The sequence below is a fragment of the Lagenorhynchus albirostris genome, chromosome 3, assembly GCF_949774975.1.
Source record: "Lagenorhynchus albirostris chromosome 3, mLagAlb1.1, whole genome shotgun sequence".
Classification (NCBI taxonomy): Eukaryota; Metazoa; Chordata; class Mammalia; order Artiodactyla; family Delphinidae; genus Lagenorhynchus; species Lagenorhynchus albirostris.
The window spans coordinates 304675-322141 of record NC_083097.1 but is presented as its reverse complement, the minus strand read 5'-3'; the positions used below and the strand labels follow the sequence as shown (position 1 = coordinate 322141).

Genomic DNA, 17467 nt, shown 5'->3' with positions numbered 1-17467 from the left:
ATTTAGCACCACACCCTCCGGTGCATCCGTGTTGAAAGATGTGTCAGAATGTCCTTCCTCTTTAAGGCTGACTAATATTCCATTGCACGTACAGACCACCTTTGCTTATCCGTCATCGCTTGATGGGCATCTGGGCTGCTTTCGGCTCCTGGCTCCCGAGGACGATGCCGCTGTGAACAGGGGCTCCAGCAAGACGTGAGCACACTTTCGGGAAGGAAGGTGTCTAAAGCAAGGAGGAAAGTCCACAGCCTTCTCCCCCTGCAACACTGCCTGGGAGGAAGGAGGCGTGTGATGGGGCGGACCTGCCGCCAGCTCAGAGCTGGGAGTCTTTCCAGAATGAGGACGGTGCCTGTGTTCTCACTGGCCCTCCTGCTCTGGCCTCAAGCGCCTCACCTGGGAAACCCGGGGTTCCTGTGCTGCTGGGATTTGATCTGAATGGGCACCTGCCTCCCTCCCTGCCCCGTGCCCATGCCCAGCGGGGTCTGATGGCCAAGACCCCGGGGGCTGGTGCCGCCCATTGCGGCCGTGACTGTGACCCTCAGACAAGGGAAGCCAGCTCTGGCCTCCACAGGCCTCGCGTCTTATTGGGAGCCGGCCGCAGCGCCCCAGAACGGGGCCCTGCAGGCTGCCGGTCCAACACCCTCCCTCGGGGCTCTGCAGTGCCCCTCCGCCAGGGGTCTGGGCAGAAGCAGGGTGGGTGGCGCTGGGTCCACCTCGGGATTGTCAGGACACAGCATCCATCCTTCTTACAGTCTCAGCTCAGCGCTGACCAGGGAGAGATGACGTCACCAGTGGCCATGCGGCCCAGGTGACTGAGCCCAGACACCTCAGCTCAGCGCTGACCAGGGAGAGGTGACGTCACCAGTGGCCATGCGGCCCAGGTGACTGAGCCCAGACACCTCAGCTCAGCGCTGACCAGGGAGAGGTGATGTCACCAGTGGCCATGCGGCCCAGGTGACTGAGCCCAGACACCTCATGGGGCTGGGCAGTGGTGGCCGCGAGGGCCTTGCGCCCTCCCCCGGGCAAGCTGCAGACTCGGTGCATTCCCCCCCAGCCCCCCGGCAGCGGGAGGGGGCGAGGTGGGTGCTGGCTGTACCACCAGCCCTCGCACAGCATTTCCCATTTCAGAGACTCATGACATCCCACTAATAATAGTCCAAAGACCAAAGAAATGTTCAGGGTTTGAGTATATAAAATGCCGTCTCAAAAAAGATTTTACGAGATTAGTCATGACCAAAAACAACCTTAATTTTAACTCCTAAGGCAGAAATTTAAAAAAGCAAAAAGACCATAAAGTGCTGTTTGCCGACCCATATGGATTCAATATCAGATTGACGTTCTGGTCCAGAACCATCACGCCAAATACTTTTGCACATGTGGGACCGTCTTTCAAATATGCGTCGCAAACATTTGTTTGTTTTCTCTCTCTCTCTTTTTAATCCTACAAGACTTTTGTGTTTTTTTAAACATGGTACATGGAAAATGAGATCACTTTTCCAAGTGGAAAAAAGAATTTGGCCCCAAGCGGAAGGCTGCACTTTTTTAAGGGGAGAAACAAGCACATCCACATTCAATTACTTAGCAGTCACAGGACCTGCACCTGCCACTGCAGGGCCTGCCCCTCGCTCTGCCCCCCGACGCTGCTGCCCCAGCCCCTCTTCGGGGATCAAGCCAAACGAGTGAGAAAGCGGAACTTCCTTTTGCCAACCCTTGAATATCCTGATCTCTTCCAGCCCACGCAGAAAAAATAGCTAGCCTGTACTTCAAAGATTGCTCGTCAAGGTCACGGCAGAGGAAAAAGAAGAGGGAAAAAGGAACAATTCCAACGGCCCCTCTCACCGCCCCTCCCTGGAATGAAGGGAAGTTGGGAGCTGTGCCCTCCCCTGAGAGCCGTTGCCACGGTTACAGAGCAACACCGCAAGGCCAGGGCCGCCAGTCACGCGAGCTAGTGAGGGGCACCCGGCGTGTCGGGCAGCCGCTCGGCCCTGCTGGAGCCAGATCACTCGCCGGGCCTCGCGGTGGGGCCTGAGTGCGTGCGAGGCGCTCCTGCTGGGAGCGGATCGCTGGCTGTTTATAGATCCCACAAACAGTAAACTTGGCCTTGGGCTCCTGCCACGGAGCGGCTACGGCACTTGAAAGCAATTCTCGAAAGATGCAGTTGGCTGACAGGGGCAGGACGGCAAGGGTGGAGGCAGGTGCGGATGCCCAGGCCCTGGGAGCTAGACGCTCATGCCAGCGTGGCCCCGGCTCTGGCCACCCCCGCCCAGGGCCCTCCAGGTCCTTCTCTCCAGGGGAGTGACCTGGCTGTGGCACAGACACCTGGGCGGTGGAGGTACCTGGACAGGGAGCTTGGCCCTGGGCCCTCCAGCCTCCCTGTGGCTGGTGGGAGTGGAGCCCAGACCCGGACACGGAACGTGACCACAGCAGACAGACACCTCTCTTCCTTCCCCGGGGGCGCAGCTATTCCAACCGAGGGCTGCCTTTTCGGCTGTGTGACCTCGGACAGCCAAGGGGCAGAGCAGGGCCTGAGTGACCACAGCGATCGCTGACCAGTGAGCCCTGCACAGTGACCCTGGACGGTCAGGGGCTCCTGGCGGACAGTCAGGGGGTTCACAGTGGAGCGTTCTGGGGGTCTAAAAGCCACGGAGAGGCCATGTCCAGCCAGGCCCCAGGCAGCTGAACTGCCTTCAGGGGTGGAGCCAGGAGCTGGGGGCTTCTGACCCACAGGGAGACCACTGAGTGGACAGAAAGCACGACCTTGAGGGCCTCGGTGGGACACAGCCTGGGCGTGGCGCTGCCCTCGGCCGCTTGGCGTACGGTCGGGCTGGCGGGGACCGTGGGCCAGCGGGAAGGAGGCAGGGCGTGGGCTGGCGGCCGCCGGGGAGTGGGGGGCAGGCTGCCCTTCCTGGCTGCGTCCACCTGCGGGCCAGCTCTCATGAAGCCTCTGACACTTTTATCTATGTCTGTCGAGCCCCTGAAGGAAAAGCCACGTCAAAGGAGTCTGGGAACAACAGGCTCAGCGGTCACAACGGGAGGTGAGAAAGTGTGGTTTCTCTGAGCACCAAGACCAAAGTGGGAGACAGAGCAGCCCGTGCCGCAGCCTGCTCAGCGGAGGCCCCGGAACAGTGTGGGTGCAGCGGTGAGGACATCAAGGAATTCTCCCCGGAGCGGTCGAGCTGGGCATCCTGGGGCTGCCCGCCCCGGATCCCCAGACATACGCCCGTCAGCCTCGCCAGTGCCATTCTTCAACAGCTGGGGACCCAGGGGGCTGTGCAGCCGCCATCCCTCACAGCCACCCCGAGACCCTTGCCCCTGGGCCGCCGGGCGCCCACCCCTGCCAGCTCTGCTCTGCCCTTCCGGCCGACTCCTACTGTGCTCCACCTTCTGCGCCGGGCGACTCCGAGATTCGGCCACACGTGCTCTGGGGTTTCACACCTGCGTTTCTGGAGGACGCGTGGGCCCTCACCTGCGCGCCCGGCACCAAGGGGCAGAAACCGCAGCAGGGAGGCCCCGTCCACGACCTGCCGGGAGCCGACACCCTCGGGGCCCCCGGCGACTTCTCCCAACCAGGGAAGGGCTTTCTAGGTCTTTCTCTAGAAGAGCGACGGCCTGAACGTGAGAAAGTCTCCACTCTTGTTCCCAGTAGGTCGCCTGTGGTTCCTGAGAAGTTCCCGGCAACTGTGCTGGCTTTTCCAGAAACCACGCCAGCACGGGCCGGCAGGGGTCGGTGGCCTGCTGGGTGTCTGCGGGCTCCCAGACGCGCAAGGCCGCTCTCACACCACTTCCGCGGGATCCATGGGCGCCACTGGGTCCAGGCTGCGTGGGTCACCTTCACAGGCCCGAGGCTGGCGGTGGGAATGGGTGAAACCCCCTCACCTCGGCGAGTCAGCACATCTGCCCGTTGGCCACCCCCTCCCCTGAGGATTTTCATTGCTTTAACCTTAGGGTCCTGCTCCAGCCTCGAACTCAGAACCAAACACGATCCAATGAGTCTGAGCCTCCCCTCCGGCTCCTTTTAACTTCTTTTGGCATCCAGGTTAAGCACGGATGCGAGGCTTCTGTGGGCGCAGGGCGAGCCAGCGTGGGCTCTGTCCCCTCCCCAAAGTCAGCCCACGTCATCCAAACGGGAGTGAGCCCCAGAAAGGCCATGGGGACCCCAGCTGCTCCTCACTGTGGCCCAGGCAGCCCTGCGCGGCGGGGGCGGAGCAGAGAGCAGGGAGAAGGAAGCCTCTCTGTGGTCTGCTGCGGCCCCTCCCCCAGCTGCCTGGGGACAGTCGGCCTGGTGGGATGACAGAGGCAAGAGCGCACCGGGCACTCACCCCTCCCTGCCCCCCCTCCACAGTTTCATGCAAACCCCAGGCCAGGGCTCCTTCCAGGTGGCCCTTTCTGAGGGGAAGCCCTCACCAAGGAGGCAAACCCGCCGGCCCAGCCCCTCCCCCCAACCCCTGCCCTCTGACCCTCCCTCCTGCCCCCAGCACACAGCTGCTCAGGGACAGAACACACGGACCAGGAGACAGCCTGGGAGATGCCCGGCAGGTGGGGCAGCACAGAAAGGAGACCAAGGATGAGACAAGCATGAATTTAAATAAATATGTTTAAGGAGATAAGAAAATCGATTAGCAAAATGAAATAATAAGAAGAAATAGTACAAGCAAATCAAGGGGAACTATTTATTAGGTATGAGAATGTAAGGAAGAAAGAAAACATTTGAGGGTGTGCTGTGATGGGTACCAACCTGGAAGATCAGTCCTGAAGACAGCAGAGAAGGGAAACCAGACAGAACGCAGAAGTAAGGGCAGCAGATGGGAGACAGTGCCCAGGGATAGCTGGGTAAAGGTGTCTCCAGAGGTAGGGCCAGTGACAGAGGGGGACAGCGCTGGATGCAACGATGGAAAACCAAATCCAGATGGAAGAAGAAAGACCCCAGATGGAAAGGACTTGGAGCACCAAGCAGGCAAAACAGACGAAAAAGACACATTACAGTGCAATTCAAGAATATCAAAGCCAAGAATGTCAGGCTCACGAAAGCTCAAGAGGGAGCCGGAGCGGAGCCGCTGCAGAGAACCAGCCGCGGACCCCGCCAGCGGCACCCGCGCTGCAAACAGTGGGACAGGAGTTCCGAAGGTTGAAGGAAAAGCTTTGAACCTAAGATTCTATATCCCACCAAGCTGTTATCCAAGCACGAAGGCGCGGGGTGAGATGCAGGAAGATTTCACATCAAGACCCTCAGTGAAAGCACTGAGGGGAGGCCCTCAGAACAAGAAGCACATCTGGGGGCTGCGAGGAGGGTGACCCACATCCTGAACCTCAGGGGGGCCTTAAAAAGTCAGGAACACAGACTAGATCTGTGCCGTCCAGGATTCCACTTCTGGACAAAGTCACTGTGTCCGTGCGGGGTCTGGGGGCCTGGACGGATGCAGGACTGCTGGGGAGACGCCAGCCCTGCTAAATCTAGGGGGTCAAAGAGAAACCTGCTTGGAAAGACCTGCGCTGAAGGTGATCCCCCGAGAACGAAAGCAGAGTGTGTGACTTAAACTGGCATGAGAAAGCTCAGTCAGAACGGGGAGCTAGAGAGAAGAAAAAGAAACCAAGGAGAGTGCAGTCAATAGAAACAAAATATGAGGGCAGAAATTAGCCCCCAAGAGTAATTCCAAGAAGAAGAAACGGGCTAGACTCGCCGACTACAGGATCCCCCCACAAACACTGCAAGAGAGCCACTTCCCAAGAAAGGAAAGCTGACGATGAAAGTACGAGGAGGGGTCCCAGCTGCAAGGACACCAGAAAGCTGAGCAGCCTCAAGGTCTGGACTCTAGCGGGACGAGGGCTGGAGTCAAACGTGCAGGATGTGAGAGCCACAGAGCCCCGGAGCCCCGGCCAGGCTTCCTGCTAGAGCGGCCGCCTGGAGCCGGGGTGGCGTGAGCTGCCAGCTGACGGCTCACAGAGCTGCTGCCCCCGGGTTTCCCCAGGTTTCAGGCGTCCGCGTGTCCCCGCCGCCACTGCAGCCCTCGCTTCCGCTCTGCCGGGGGATTGAGCTGCGTCATGGTTCTGCTGGAATCCGCCTGGCGTCTGTGCTCGCAGACTCTTCTGGGGGGAGGCGGGGGGGGGCAGGGAATGCACTGTCCTCAGTGACCGCAGGCCTGGGCCTTACCTCCCTGGCGGACGAGCTGCCCCCCCCCCAGTGTCTGGTCCACCGCCTTCTCCCCCCACCCCTTCTGGAGGGGCCTTGGGCTCCAGGTCCCCAGCTGCCACTTGGTCACAGCCTGGTCCATGCGGAGGAAGTGGAACTGGGGGGGGCCAGGATGCCGGGGCTGTCCTCACTCCCCGCCGCCACTCCAAGGACAGGCAGGTACATGTGGATCCCCAGTTGGAAGCCCCCTCCCCTGAGGCACCTCCTCGTGGCCTTCCAGCCTCCACCTTCTCGTCTCCGAGCGCGGACTCTCCTGTCCTGGGTGCAGAATTTCACAGAGGCGAACACCTGGTCCTTCTCATCCTCTGTGCTGTTCACCCAGCAGGGCCTTTCAGGCTGGAAACTCAGTCCTGGGCTCTGCGAAACCTTCTGGGTTGCTTCCTTGATGATTTCCTCCCCTGTGGTCTTTCTGGAGCTCCCATTATGCAGGTCCCGTGGCCATTTCCCCGACTTCCCTCTGTTATTCTCCGCTCATTCTTCACTTACGCACGGGAGCACTCTAACTCCAGACCCTTCTACGGATTTCTAGGTGTTGCTCTCATGCTTTTAATTTCTGAGCTCTTTCAAGATCTCTGAATGGTCGCTTTTACAGCCACCTGTGTCCCCTGTGTCCGAGCGGCTCGAGGGCTGTATGGTCTGCCTGTCTGGTCATCTCCACTTTGCACATCTGTCTCCTCCAAGCTGGCTTTCCTCCTGGATCCTGTGTTTTGCTCCATCAGCCTCTTTCCCGGAGGGTCCAGGATCCCTGTGTGCGCTGGATTTGAGGAGCGGGTTTGGGACAGCCGACAGGAGGCCGCCACCACAAGCCTGTGCGGCCTCGGTGCCGCAGGTCCTGCAGGGGGAGCCCGAACGTCTGCACTTTTAGTCCCTTATCCATATGAAGTAGCGAATTCACAGGTTCTGAGAACCAAGACGGCAGCACTGGAGGCCCTTCCCTTCCTCTGCTGAGCGCCGACCCCAGTTACTGCATCCGCTCAGCACCAGAATGTTCGAGTCACGCTGGGGGGAAGGCAAGAAACAGATGCCACCTCTGAGCTGACACAAACAGCGGAGTGATCAGGTAAGGGACGCAAACCAGCTAATACACCCTCCTCCATGAGATAAAGGTAGCACTTTGAAATGAAAACAACAAAAAAGATGAAACGTCTCAGAAGAGAAACAGACACTATAACAAAAAAGAACCGAATGAGAATTTTAGAACTGAGAAATAAAATATATGAAGTTAAATTTTCACTGGATGGGCTTAATGGCAGAATGGAGGTGACAGAGAAAAGGGTCAGTAAAGGCAGATAATAGGAAGTGTCCAGCCTGAGAGAGAAAATATTGGAAAAAAGTGAAGAGAGCCTCAAGGACCTGTGGGACGGTGTGAAAAGGCGTAACACCTGGGCCAGTGGAGTTTCCGAAATAAAAGAGAAAGAGGTTGGGGAAATAAAAATATTTGAAGAGTGTGGCTGAAAACTTTCCAAATTTGGTGAAAGACATAAATTTATAGATTCAGAAAGCTCAGCGAACGCTAAACAGGACAATCTGATAAACCCACTCCCAAGCACATCAACATTAAGCATCAAAAGTCAACAGAGGGGCTTCCCTGGCGGCGCAGTGGTTGAGAGTCCGCCTGCCGATGCAGGGGACATGGGTTCGTGCCCCGGTCCAGGAGGATCCCACATGCTGCGGAGCGGCTGGGCCCGTGAGCCATGGCTGCTGAGCCTGCGCGTCCGGAGCCTGTGCTACGCGGCAGGAGAGGCCACAACAGTGAGAGGCCCATGTACCACAAAAAAAAAACAAAAACAAAACAAAAGTCAACAGAGATACTGAAATGGAATACTAATAAATATTACTAAAATCAAAAAGAAGGCAGAAAAGATGGAAACAAAAAATAGAAAAATTATGAAATGGTAGACTGAAATCCAATAATATCAATGATTACCCTAATATAAACGGCCTCACACACCAATTAAAAAAAAAAGATACTGTCAGACTGGACTTAGAAAAACAAAAAAGGTCCAAATATGTACTGCCAACAAAGGAGAGATATACATTAAATATAATAATACAAATGGACTCAAAGTAAAAAGATGAAGCAAGACATGCCGAGGAAACATTAACTAAAAGGAAGCTGGGGTGGCAACGTTAGCATTAGACAAAGCCCACTTCAGAGCAAGGACAATTACCGGGAATAAAGAGGCATCTTATATAATGATAATGACAGAAAGGTCAATTCGTGAAGAAAACATAGTAATCCTAAGTGCGTTTGCGATATACGACAGAACTCCAAAACACACAGAGCAAAAACTGGCAGAACTTAAAGGAGAAATACAAGATTCCACAATTATGCTAGAAGATGTCTTTCAGGTTAAGACTAGACAGAAACTCAACAAGGATATAAAAGCCATCAACATTGTCAACCAACTTGATGTGACCGGTGTTTATAGAACACCTCACCCAAGGACAGCAATCCGGTGGGGGCCCCTTCCTGGCTCACAGATAGCCGTCTCCCACGTGGTAGAAGGGGCGGGGGACTCTCTGGGGTCTCTTTTATAAGAACACAGATCCCATTCATGACCAAGTCACCTCCCAAAGACCCCACCGCCAAACACCATTGCACTGGGGGTTAGGTCTCCAATCTAGTATGAATTTGAATTCTATTAATTTGCGGGGGATACAAGTATTTGGTCCATGGCAACAACCAATGAAACCAATAGCTGTGTCTCTGAAAAACATCAATAAGATGAATACACCTCTAGCCCAGCTGACTAAGAAAAAATAAGAGAAGATGCAAATTACCAATGAAATGAGAAAGGAGACATAGTCACAGAACCCACAGACATTAAGAAGGCAACATGGAGCCCATGGTGCTGGACTGCGGAGGCTGGGAGACGGCTGGGAGGCGCTGTGGGGCCTGGGAAGCCACATTCTGCGGAGGGGAGGGGGCCATGGAAGAAGACTGGGCCCAGGTGCCCCAGGGGCCTTGTAGGGGGAGGGGGCGGCCTCCCAGCGTACCCGACAGCCCTGTGTGGGAGTGGGCTGGTAGGATGAGTAAGTCGGCTGGTGGTGGGCCCGGCGGGGCCCTGAGGGGCTGCCTGCGAGCTAGCGGCCCCTGCTGGGTACATGTGAGCTGGAGAGCTAGAGGAAAGAGCTCACCACCCTGAGGCGGGGGGGGACGGCGGGGGCCCTCCTCTGACTTTTCCTTCTCCTTATGACTTTTGGAATCAAGTTTGTGTTTCACATTCTCACAAAAGGATAGTAAGTGAAATCAACAAAGATAGGAAAGGACCCCCGGAACGTCACACTCTCGGAAGACCCGTCACACCCAAACTGAGGGGTTCTCTGCAAGACGACAGGCCAGTGCTCCTTGGGAAGTCAGTGTCCCAGAACCCCAGGGCAGGCCAAGGAACGTTCTAGATTAAAGGAGGTGAGAGAGGCAGGACAGCTAAACATGTGACGGGTTTCCTGTTGGCACAAACAGGGCACTGGGACCGTGTGGGAGCTGAGTCGGCTATGGACACAGTCACAACACAGCCTCAGAGCCCTTGGTCCAGCATCTGTGCCCAGGCCGTGGGGGGCATCCTGGTTTAGCAAATGCACCGAGGCCTCTAGGAGGAAAGGGCATCACGCCTGCCACGCACCCTAAATCGGGTCAGAAGAGAAAATGAGCGTGGAGAGAGGGCAAGTGCTAACACGGAAACGTCTGGGAATCTGAAAAATTCTTTGTACCGCTCTGTCAACTGTTTTGTAAGTCTGAAATCACACCGAAATAATAAAAGAAGAAAGAGGTTAAGAAAAAGCAAAAGGAAAGGGCAACTGGAGAACCATGGACAATTTTGTACCCATAAAATCAATCACATAGATGAAATAGACCAACTCTTTGAAAGATACAAACTACTAAAGTTCACACGAGAATAGATAACCTGAATAGTCCTTTATCAATTAACAAAACTGAATTCATACTTTAATCTCCTATGATTAAAACTATGATTTGAATTATTAAACTTCTAAAGAAAACTCCCAGACCAGTTGTTTTCTCTGGTGAATTCTAATAAGCATTTCAGGAGGAAATAATACCAATTCTACACAATCTCTTTCAGAAAAGAAAAGAGAGGGGAACACGCTCAGATAGTTTTATGAAGCCTCCACTAGCATATGACCCCACAACCAGACAAGAAAGAAACAAAAGTGTTTCTCATGAACAAAAATCCCCACAAATATTACCAAATTTAATCCAGCAATATATAAATAAGATCTATCCTGGGCATGCAAGGTTGGGTCAGCATTTGAAAATCGATTAATGTAATTCACAATATTAACAGACTCAGGAAGAAAAATCATGATCATCTCAATAGACGCAGCAAAAGCATCTGACAAGACGAATCCATTCATAATAAGAACTCTCAGAAAACAAGGAATAGAGGGAAATTTCTTCATCTGATATAAGGCATCTATAAAAAGCAAAACAAGCAAAAGACTGAAGTTTTCTCCCTAAGGTTAGGGAAAGGCAGAGGTGTTCGCTCTCACCTCATCTACTCTGTTGCACTGGAAGGCCTAGGAGTGCAATAAGGCAGGAAAAATAAAGCATGCAACTTGAAAAGTAGATAAAAGCTGTCTCTATTCTCGGAAAACATGATGATCTACGTAAAAATTCCCACAGAATCTACAAAAAAGCTCCAAGAGTTACTGATGAATTCAGAAGGGTCACAGACAAAAAGTCAACGTAGAAAAATAAATTGTATTTCTGTATACTAGTAATGAAAGTAGAAATTAAACAGCAGCTCCACGTACAATAGCAATACAAATATTAATAGAAAATACTAAGGTATAAATCTAACAATATACACAGGCTCTTTAGGCTGAAAGCCATAAAACGCTGATGAAAGTAACAAAAGACCTAAATTAATGGGAGACACTGTTCATGAATTGGGAGAGTAGTGCTGTCAGGCCGTCAGTTCTCCCCAAACTGATCTACCGCTCTAACACAACCCCAGTCAAAATTCCAGCCAGAATTTCTATAGCTGTCAACAAGCTAATTCTAAAATTTATGTGGAGGGACTTCCCTGGTGGTCTAGTGACTAAGACTCCGTGCTCCCAATGCAGGGGGCCCAGGTTTGATCCCTGGTCAGGGAACTAGATCCCACATGCTGCAACTAAGTAAGAGTCCGCATGCCACAACGAAGATCCCGCACGTGGCAACGAAGATCCCGAGTGCTGCAACTAAGGCCCAGAGCAGCCAAAAAATTAAATTAAATAAATATTTTAAAAAATAAAATAGGGCTTCCCTGGTGGCGCACTGGTTAAGAATCCACCTGCCAATGCAGGGGACATGGGTTCGAGCCCTGGTCCGGGAAGATCCCACAGGCCATGGAGCAACTAAGCCCATGTGCCACAACTACTGAGCCTGTGCTCTAGAGCCTGTGAGCCACAACTACTGAGCCTGCATGCCACAACTACTGAAGCCCGTGCGCCTAGAGCCTGTGCTCTGCAACAAGAGAAGCCATCACAATGAGAAGCCCGCACACCACAACAAAGAGTAGCCCCTGCTCGCCACAACTAGAGAAAGCGTGTGTGCAGCAACAGACCCAATGCAGCCAAAAATAATTAATTAAAAAATAATAATAAAATAAAATAAATAAAATTTATGTGGAGAATTGGGAGATTAGGATTGACATACATACACTACTATGTATAGAATAGATAACTAATGAGAACCTACTGTATAGCACAGGGAACTCTACTCAATAATCTGTGGTGACCTAAATGGGAAGGAAATCTTTAAAAGAGTGGATATATGTATGCGTATGACTGATTCACTTTGCTATACAGCAGAAACTAACACAATATTGTAAAGCAACTATACTCCAATAAAAATTAATTGAAAAAATAAAAAATAAAAAAATAAAAGAAATAATACTTGAACTCTCAAAAAAATGTAATAAAATTTATGTGGAAAGACAGAGAAACCAAAATAGCCAAAACAATTCTGAAAAAGGACAACAAAAAACAGGGGCCAATTCACACTGTCTGATTTCAGGACTTATTATAAAGATATATATATATATATATATATATATATTTTATTATTTAATTAAATTTTTTTTTTTTGCAGTATGCGGGCCTCTCACTGTTGTGGCCTCTCCCGTTGCGGAGCACAGGCTCCGGACACGCAGGCTCAGCGGCCATGGCTCACGGGCCCAGCCGCTCCGCGGCATGTGGGATCTTCCCGGACCGGGGCACGAACCCGTGTCCCCTGCATCGGCAGGCGGACTCTTAACCACTGCGCCACCAGGGAAGCCCATAAAGCTATATTAATTAAGACAGTGAAAGGTTGTGAAAGGTCAGACACACAATCTAGGCACCAGGACAGAGAGTCCAGAAACAGACACAAAAATGTGGCCAACTGATTTTTTATGAAGGTGTAAAGTCAGTTCAGCGGAGAAAGGATCAACTTTCAAATAAATGGTTCTGAAAGAACTGGAATTCACATGCAAAAAAAATAAATCTTGACCTATGCCTCCCACCTTACACCAAGTTAAATAAAAATGGATCACAGACTTCAGTGTAAAACTTAAAACTGAATGTAAGAGTATAAAACACTGGACTCAAACATAAAAGAAAAGTCTTTGTAACCTTAGGGTAGGTAAAGAGTTGTTGCATGTGACATCAAAATCATGACTTATCAAAAAAAATGGATAGATTGGACTTTGTCAAAGTTAAATACTTTCACTCTCTGCAAGGCCTTGTCAAGAGAATTGAAAAGACAAGCCAGGTTGTGAGCAATTACTACAGACCCTACATACAACAGAACCTACATACAACAGAACGTACATACAGTGAGGACACTTGTCCAGAACATTTATATGAGCTCTAAACTCGACAATAAGAAAGCAAACGACCTGATTTCTTTTTCTTTCTTTCTTTCTTTTTTTTTTAGTGGACAAAGACCTGAACAGACAGTTTACAAGGAGGATCTATGGATGGCAAATAGACACATGAAAAGATGCTCAGAATCATTAGTCATGAGGGAAATGCAAACTAAAACCATAGTGAGAGTCCAGCTATTAAAACTGCCTTGTAATACTGTGCAAACCAGGGACTTGCAGCAGCTGGAACTCCCGTTCCCTGCTGGCGGGGACGCACCAGCACAGCTACCTTGGAAAGCAGAGTGGCCATTTCTTACAAAGTTAGGCACACACATATGTAGGTATCATCCAAACAAAAGGAAAACCTATGTTCAGAGAAAAACCTGTGTGTGAATGTTTATCACAGCTTTACTCATAGCCAGCACACCCTGGAAACAACCCCGATGGCCTCAGCAGTTGGGTGGGCAAGCGCTCTGAGACGCCCACAACATGGGTGACGGACACTCAGGTGGAGGACGTGACTGCAAATGGACAGCAGGAGGGAAACCTGGGGGTGGAGGAATTGCCGTGTTGCTCACCCTATACTCCCCAAAAGAACTCAATCAGGAAATGTCCCGTGCGGCACAGGACACCCGAACTCCAGCCAGGGTCAAGTGATCAGAGTGTCTTCTGGCCGGACAGGCCTGAACTCATGGCTACTGCGGGCACGTTGTCCCGTCCCCACTGAACTAGACGGCCCTGCAGCCCAGCTTGGATGGAGGATGAGGCCCGGGCGTGGCACTGACCACACACCCAAGGTCGGTGCTTCCAGAACCCCGTCTGCCCTCATCCCCCACTCCCACGCCTCCTCCACCCCTCCCAGTGCCTGTACCAAGGTGCTTACTGGCGGCAGCTCTGCTGGGTCTTGGCTTCCCCGGGGGAGCCTCCAAACATGGACCAAGAGACTGGGCGTCCAGTCCCACCCCAACGGGGACCCCGGACAAGCCCCTAACGGCTCTAATTCCTGGTTGTTTCATGTTAAAATCACAGATGTTAGACCACAGTCACTCTTAATGTCTGTGTCAGCTCTAAATCTTATAGGAATTGATGACAGTTTATCTTCAAGAGACTGAAGATTGGAAATAAAACCTAGGATTTTCTTGTTATTATTGCTTGGTTTGCTTATTTTGCTCTGTTTGGGAATATTTTTAACTTGAAAATTAGTCTCTGATCCCAAAGTTTGAGAATCATTGCTCTGGCAGTGCTGTGAAGGGCCCTCGTCATATAACCAACCCTGATTCCAGTCAAAGGGAGCTTCCAGAAACATCCTGTGGCTACGGAGAACGTTGGCTATGAAGGCGGCCACGTCAGGGACTGCTGGGCCTCATTCTCCAAAATGGAGCAGGCGGGTGGGCACCCTTCTGGCCTGGCCAGCGAGCCCAGTGGGCAGGGCGTGCACCAGGGCAGGCTGTGGTGCCCAGAGCAGATGGGCAGCAGACCCAGACCCTCAGCCTCAGGACCTCTTCTTGAGAAAGTCCACCCGGCGGGTAGCTCCCCAGACGCCCCCAGGCCAGACACAGGACGCACCACCTCCCCTGGCCCTACCCCCCAGGAGCTTGTGGGGACCTGGGAGTTGGGCCTGCTCATCACATCTGGGGCTGCAGCCTCAGCCAGGACGCAGGGCGGCCGTCCACGTCCGGAGGCCCCAGGGAAGACTTAGTAGTCCAGGCTTCGAGGCACACGCACGAGCAGAAAGGCCCGAGGTGCCCCCGGCCCGCCCCACGCCCCCCGACCCCGAAGGCAGGAGAGACTTGCAGTGCCGCAGCTCTGCACCCACTGGAGAAGCAGGAAGAGTGTGGCCCTGGGCACAGAGGTGAGGACAGTGCCCTGGGCACTAACTGGGAGACCGCGCTGTGCGCATTGGCTTCTGTATTTATAGCTCAGAACAAAAGTTTAAAAAAGATTTTATGGCTAAGATGTCATTTTAATTTTGAACATGAATACGAAAAAGAGCAATGCCAGCTATCTTTTGCCAAGAATAGAATTCAAACTGGCAGGACATTTTTCAGCTCCATGATTACTAGCACTGACAGAAAAAAAAACAGTTGCAAAGGAAAAAGAACAATATTTAAGATTTGCTTCCTAAAAACCTGATGAATAATGAATATGGGAACACTTCCTCTACTGAAAGCACGACATCTCCAAAAGCACGCTGCTCTCAGGCCCACACTCTGCTCCCGACGGGCTCCAGGGGTGGGAGGCCCCGGGCTCCTCACACAGGAGACTCAGACGTGAACCCCGTTGCCTGCAAGAACTTCAGTCCTCGCCTGTTCTTATCTCTTTAGAAAGCAAAAGGTCCCTAAGCTCATAGATCCTCAAAGCACATCCACACCCCTCAGCAGGGGCCGAGAGCTTGGGGGGCCGTGGGGCGGGGCCGGAGGGGGCGCCATGGTCGGGCACATGGGAGAGCAGAGGGCTGGACACAGTGCCCGCACGATGAGAAGGTGCAGCGTGAGGAGGGGCACCAGGGCGAGGGGTGTCCGAGGAGACATGGGCAGAACTGGAGGAACCGGTTGGCCACTGCTGACCACAGCCGGAGCCCGGCCACCAGTCCCGCCACCTGTCAGTCCATCCTCCCTTCCTGGTCGGCGTTTGATGCTTCTAGTAAAAGGCTGGAATAGCGTGCAGAGAGGGTGCCCGCCTCCGAGAGGCTGGGCTGAGGTGGGACAGAAAGGGCGTCTCGTGGGCTCCCTTCCTCGCGGCGGGTGCTGCTGGGCGGGAGGCGCTGTCGGGGCCACGGGGGAAGTGGGGTGCTGCGGGCGCTGCCGTGCTCAGCCGTGTCTCCGTGGGCGGAGCGCAATGTGTTCCCTGTGAGAGGCGCTGGCCCCGGGGGGCCGGGACGTGAACGGGAGCTGACCGCTGTGATCAGTCCCGTCGTGCTGGCGAGGGCGCTGAGCCCAGAGCGACAGGTGCGGGAGGGGCTCGGCCGACGGAGCAGCCTGGGCTACAGAGCAGCGCCTGGAGGAAGCCGATGGGCTCCTGCCCGGCGGAACTTCTCCCAGTGTAAGCGGCACCCATCCTGAGCCACGTCTGCCCCTCATCGGGTCAACCTAACAGATGCACCGAATGTCGGGGTGCGGAGGGCATCGAGGACGCCGCTGGCTTCCCCTGGGGGCAGAGCTGCCCACCCAGTGGGGCTCAAGGGCCCGAGGTGGACAGGCAGGGAGACACGTGGGCACGGCCAGCGAAGCACGGCTCCAGGGTCACCTCGGCGGCCGGTTGAGGGGCAGCCTGCCACGGGCTCCTCTCCCTCAGCACCCACACTGTCCTGTGGAGGGACGGCCTGCATCCCCCCAGCCCCTTGGAGGAGGGGCAGACCAGGGCCCGAGTCTCTCTAGCGGAGGCCGCGGCACCCTTGCTCTGTGATTTGATCCAACCCAGGAAGCTCCACCTCCTCTTTTCTTGTTTAAGAAACTGACCCACGAGCAACAGGGTCAGGAAAAGCAGTTCAGAACCAGCCGGCCGGATCTGTCTCAGGTGAGAAGCCCAGCCCGGGCGTGACGCCCAGCGTGTAGTACCAACAAGAGGGCAGCTGGCTCGCCCGCTAGACCTGGGACGCACAATGCACAGTCTTCCGTCCTCACTTTGAGGGGTAAAAAGCCCGCTCAATTTTTCATTAGGTTCTCCCGTTGACAAGTAAAACCAGAAAACGCAGAACAGAAAACGGTTTTCAGATTTGAAGCTCATGGGCCTCAGGTCACTGCCTGTGCTGCCCCAGGGGTTCCTGGAGCCGCACCCTGCAACCCTTCCCGAGGCTTAACTTCCCAGTGGCTGTAAGCGGCCACAACCGAGGCCCACGGGGACACGGCCGCACGCGACACGAGCGAGGGCTCACCTCCAGTAGCAGCCTTCCCTCCAGCACGGCAGACCCTCCACGCGGATCCCTGTCTTCTGGTGAGGGGGCACCGGCCGCCGGCTGCTGCAGGGCTGTTGGAGGAGAGCACAGTTAGTGATGGTTCCCTGACGTTTCTCCAACTTCCACCCACCCTCCACAGGCACGCTGACCTGTGGTCTCCTCGCTGCCCAGAAGACACCCAGGGCGGCGGGCGGGGCAGCTGGGTGGGAGCCGGGTGACATTCGGGGGACCGGGACTTCACAGCTAGGCCGCGTCTGAGGACCCTGCCCCACTCTGCTCCCCAGAAACTGCACTCCCCCCTCCTGCAAACCCCTTAACCCCCCTCCCCATCTCAGGGACCCCCCCGGGGGTCCCCAAAGCTCCTCTCTCAAGACCCAAGCGCGGGCAGGTCCCCAAACTGGACACCACTGGTCTGGGTAACCAATCACCGGCCGGGACCCCCACGTGCCCCTCCCCCATCCCTCCCTCCTGGAGCCCCCGCCCCTCACCCAGAGCGGAGCAGACAATGCTCCCGGCAGGCGGGCGCCCCCTGCA

The 17467-nt window shown here is 54.1% G+C and overlaps 1 protein-coding gene across 1 annotated transcript in view; it reads right to left on the bottom strand.

Moving 5' to 3' along the window:
- AHRR (aryl hydrocarbon receptor repressor) overlaps window positions 1–17467 on the bottom strand; it is a 67071-nt gene that overhangs the window by 21007 nt on the left and 28597 nt on the right. Inside the window, exon 4 of the mRNA XM_060146799.1 lies at window positions 16913–17004. Within this exon, the coding sequence (XP_060002782.1) occupies window positions 16913–17004 (92 nt within the window). The remainder of the gene's footprint in view (window positions 1–16912; window positions 17005–17467) is intronic.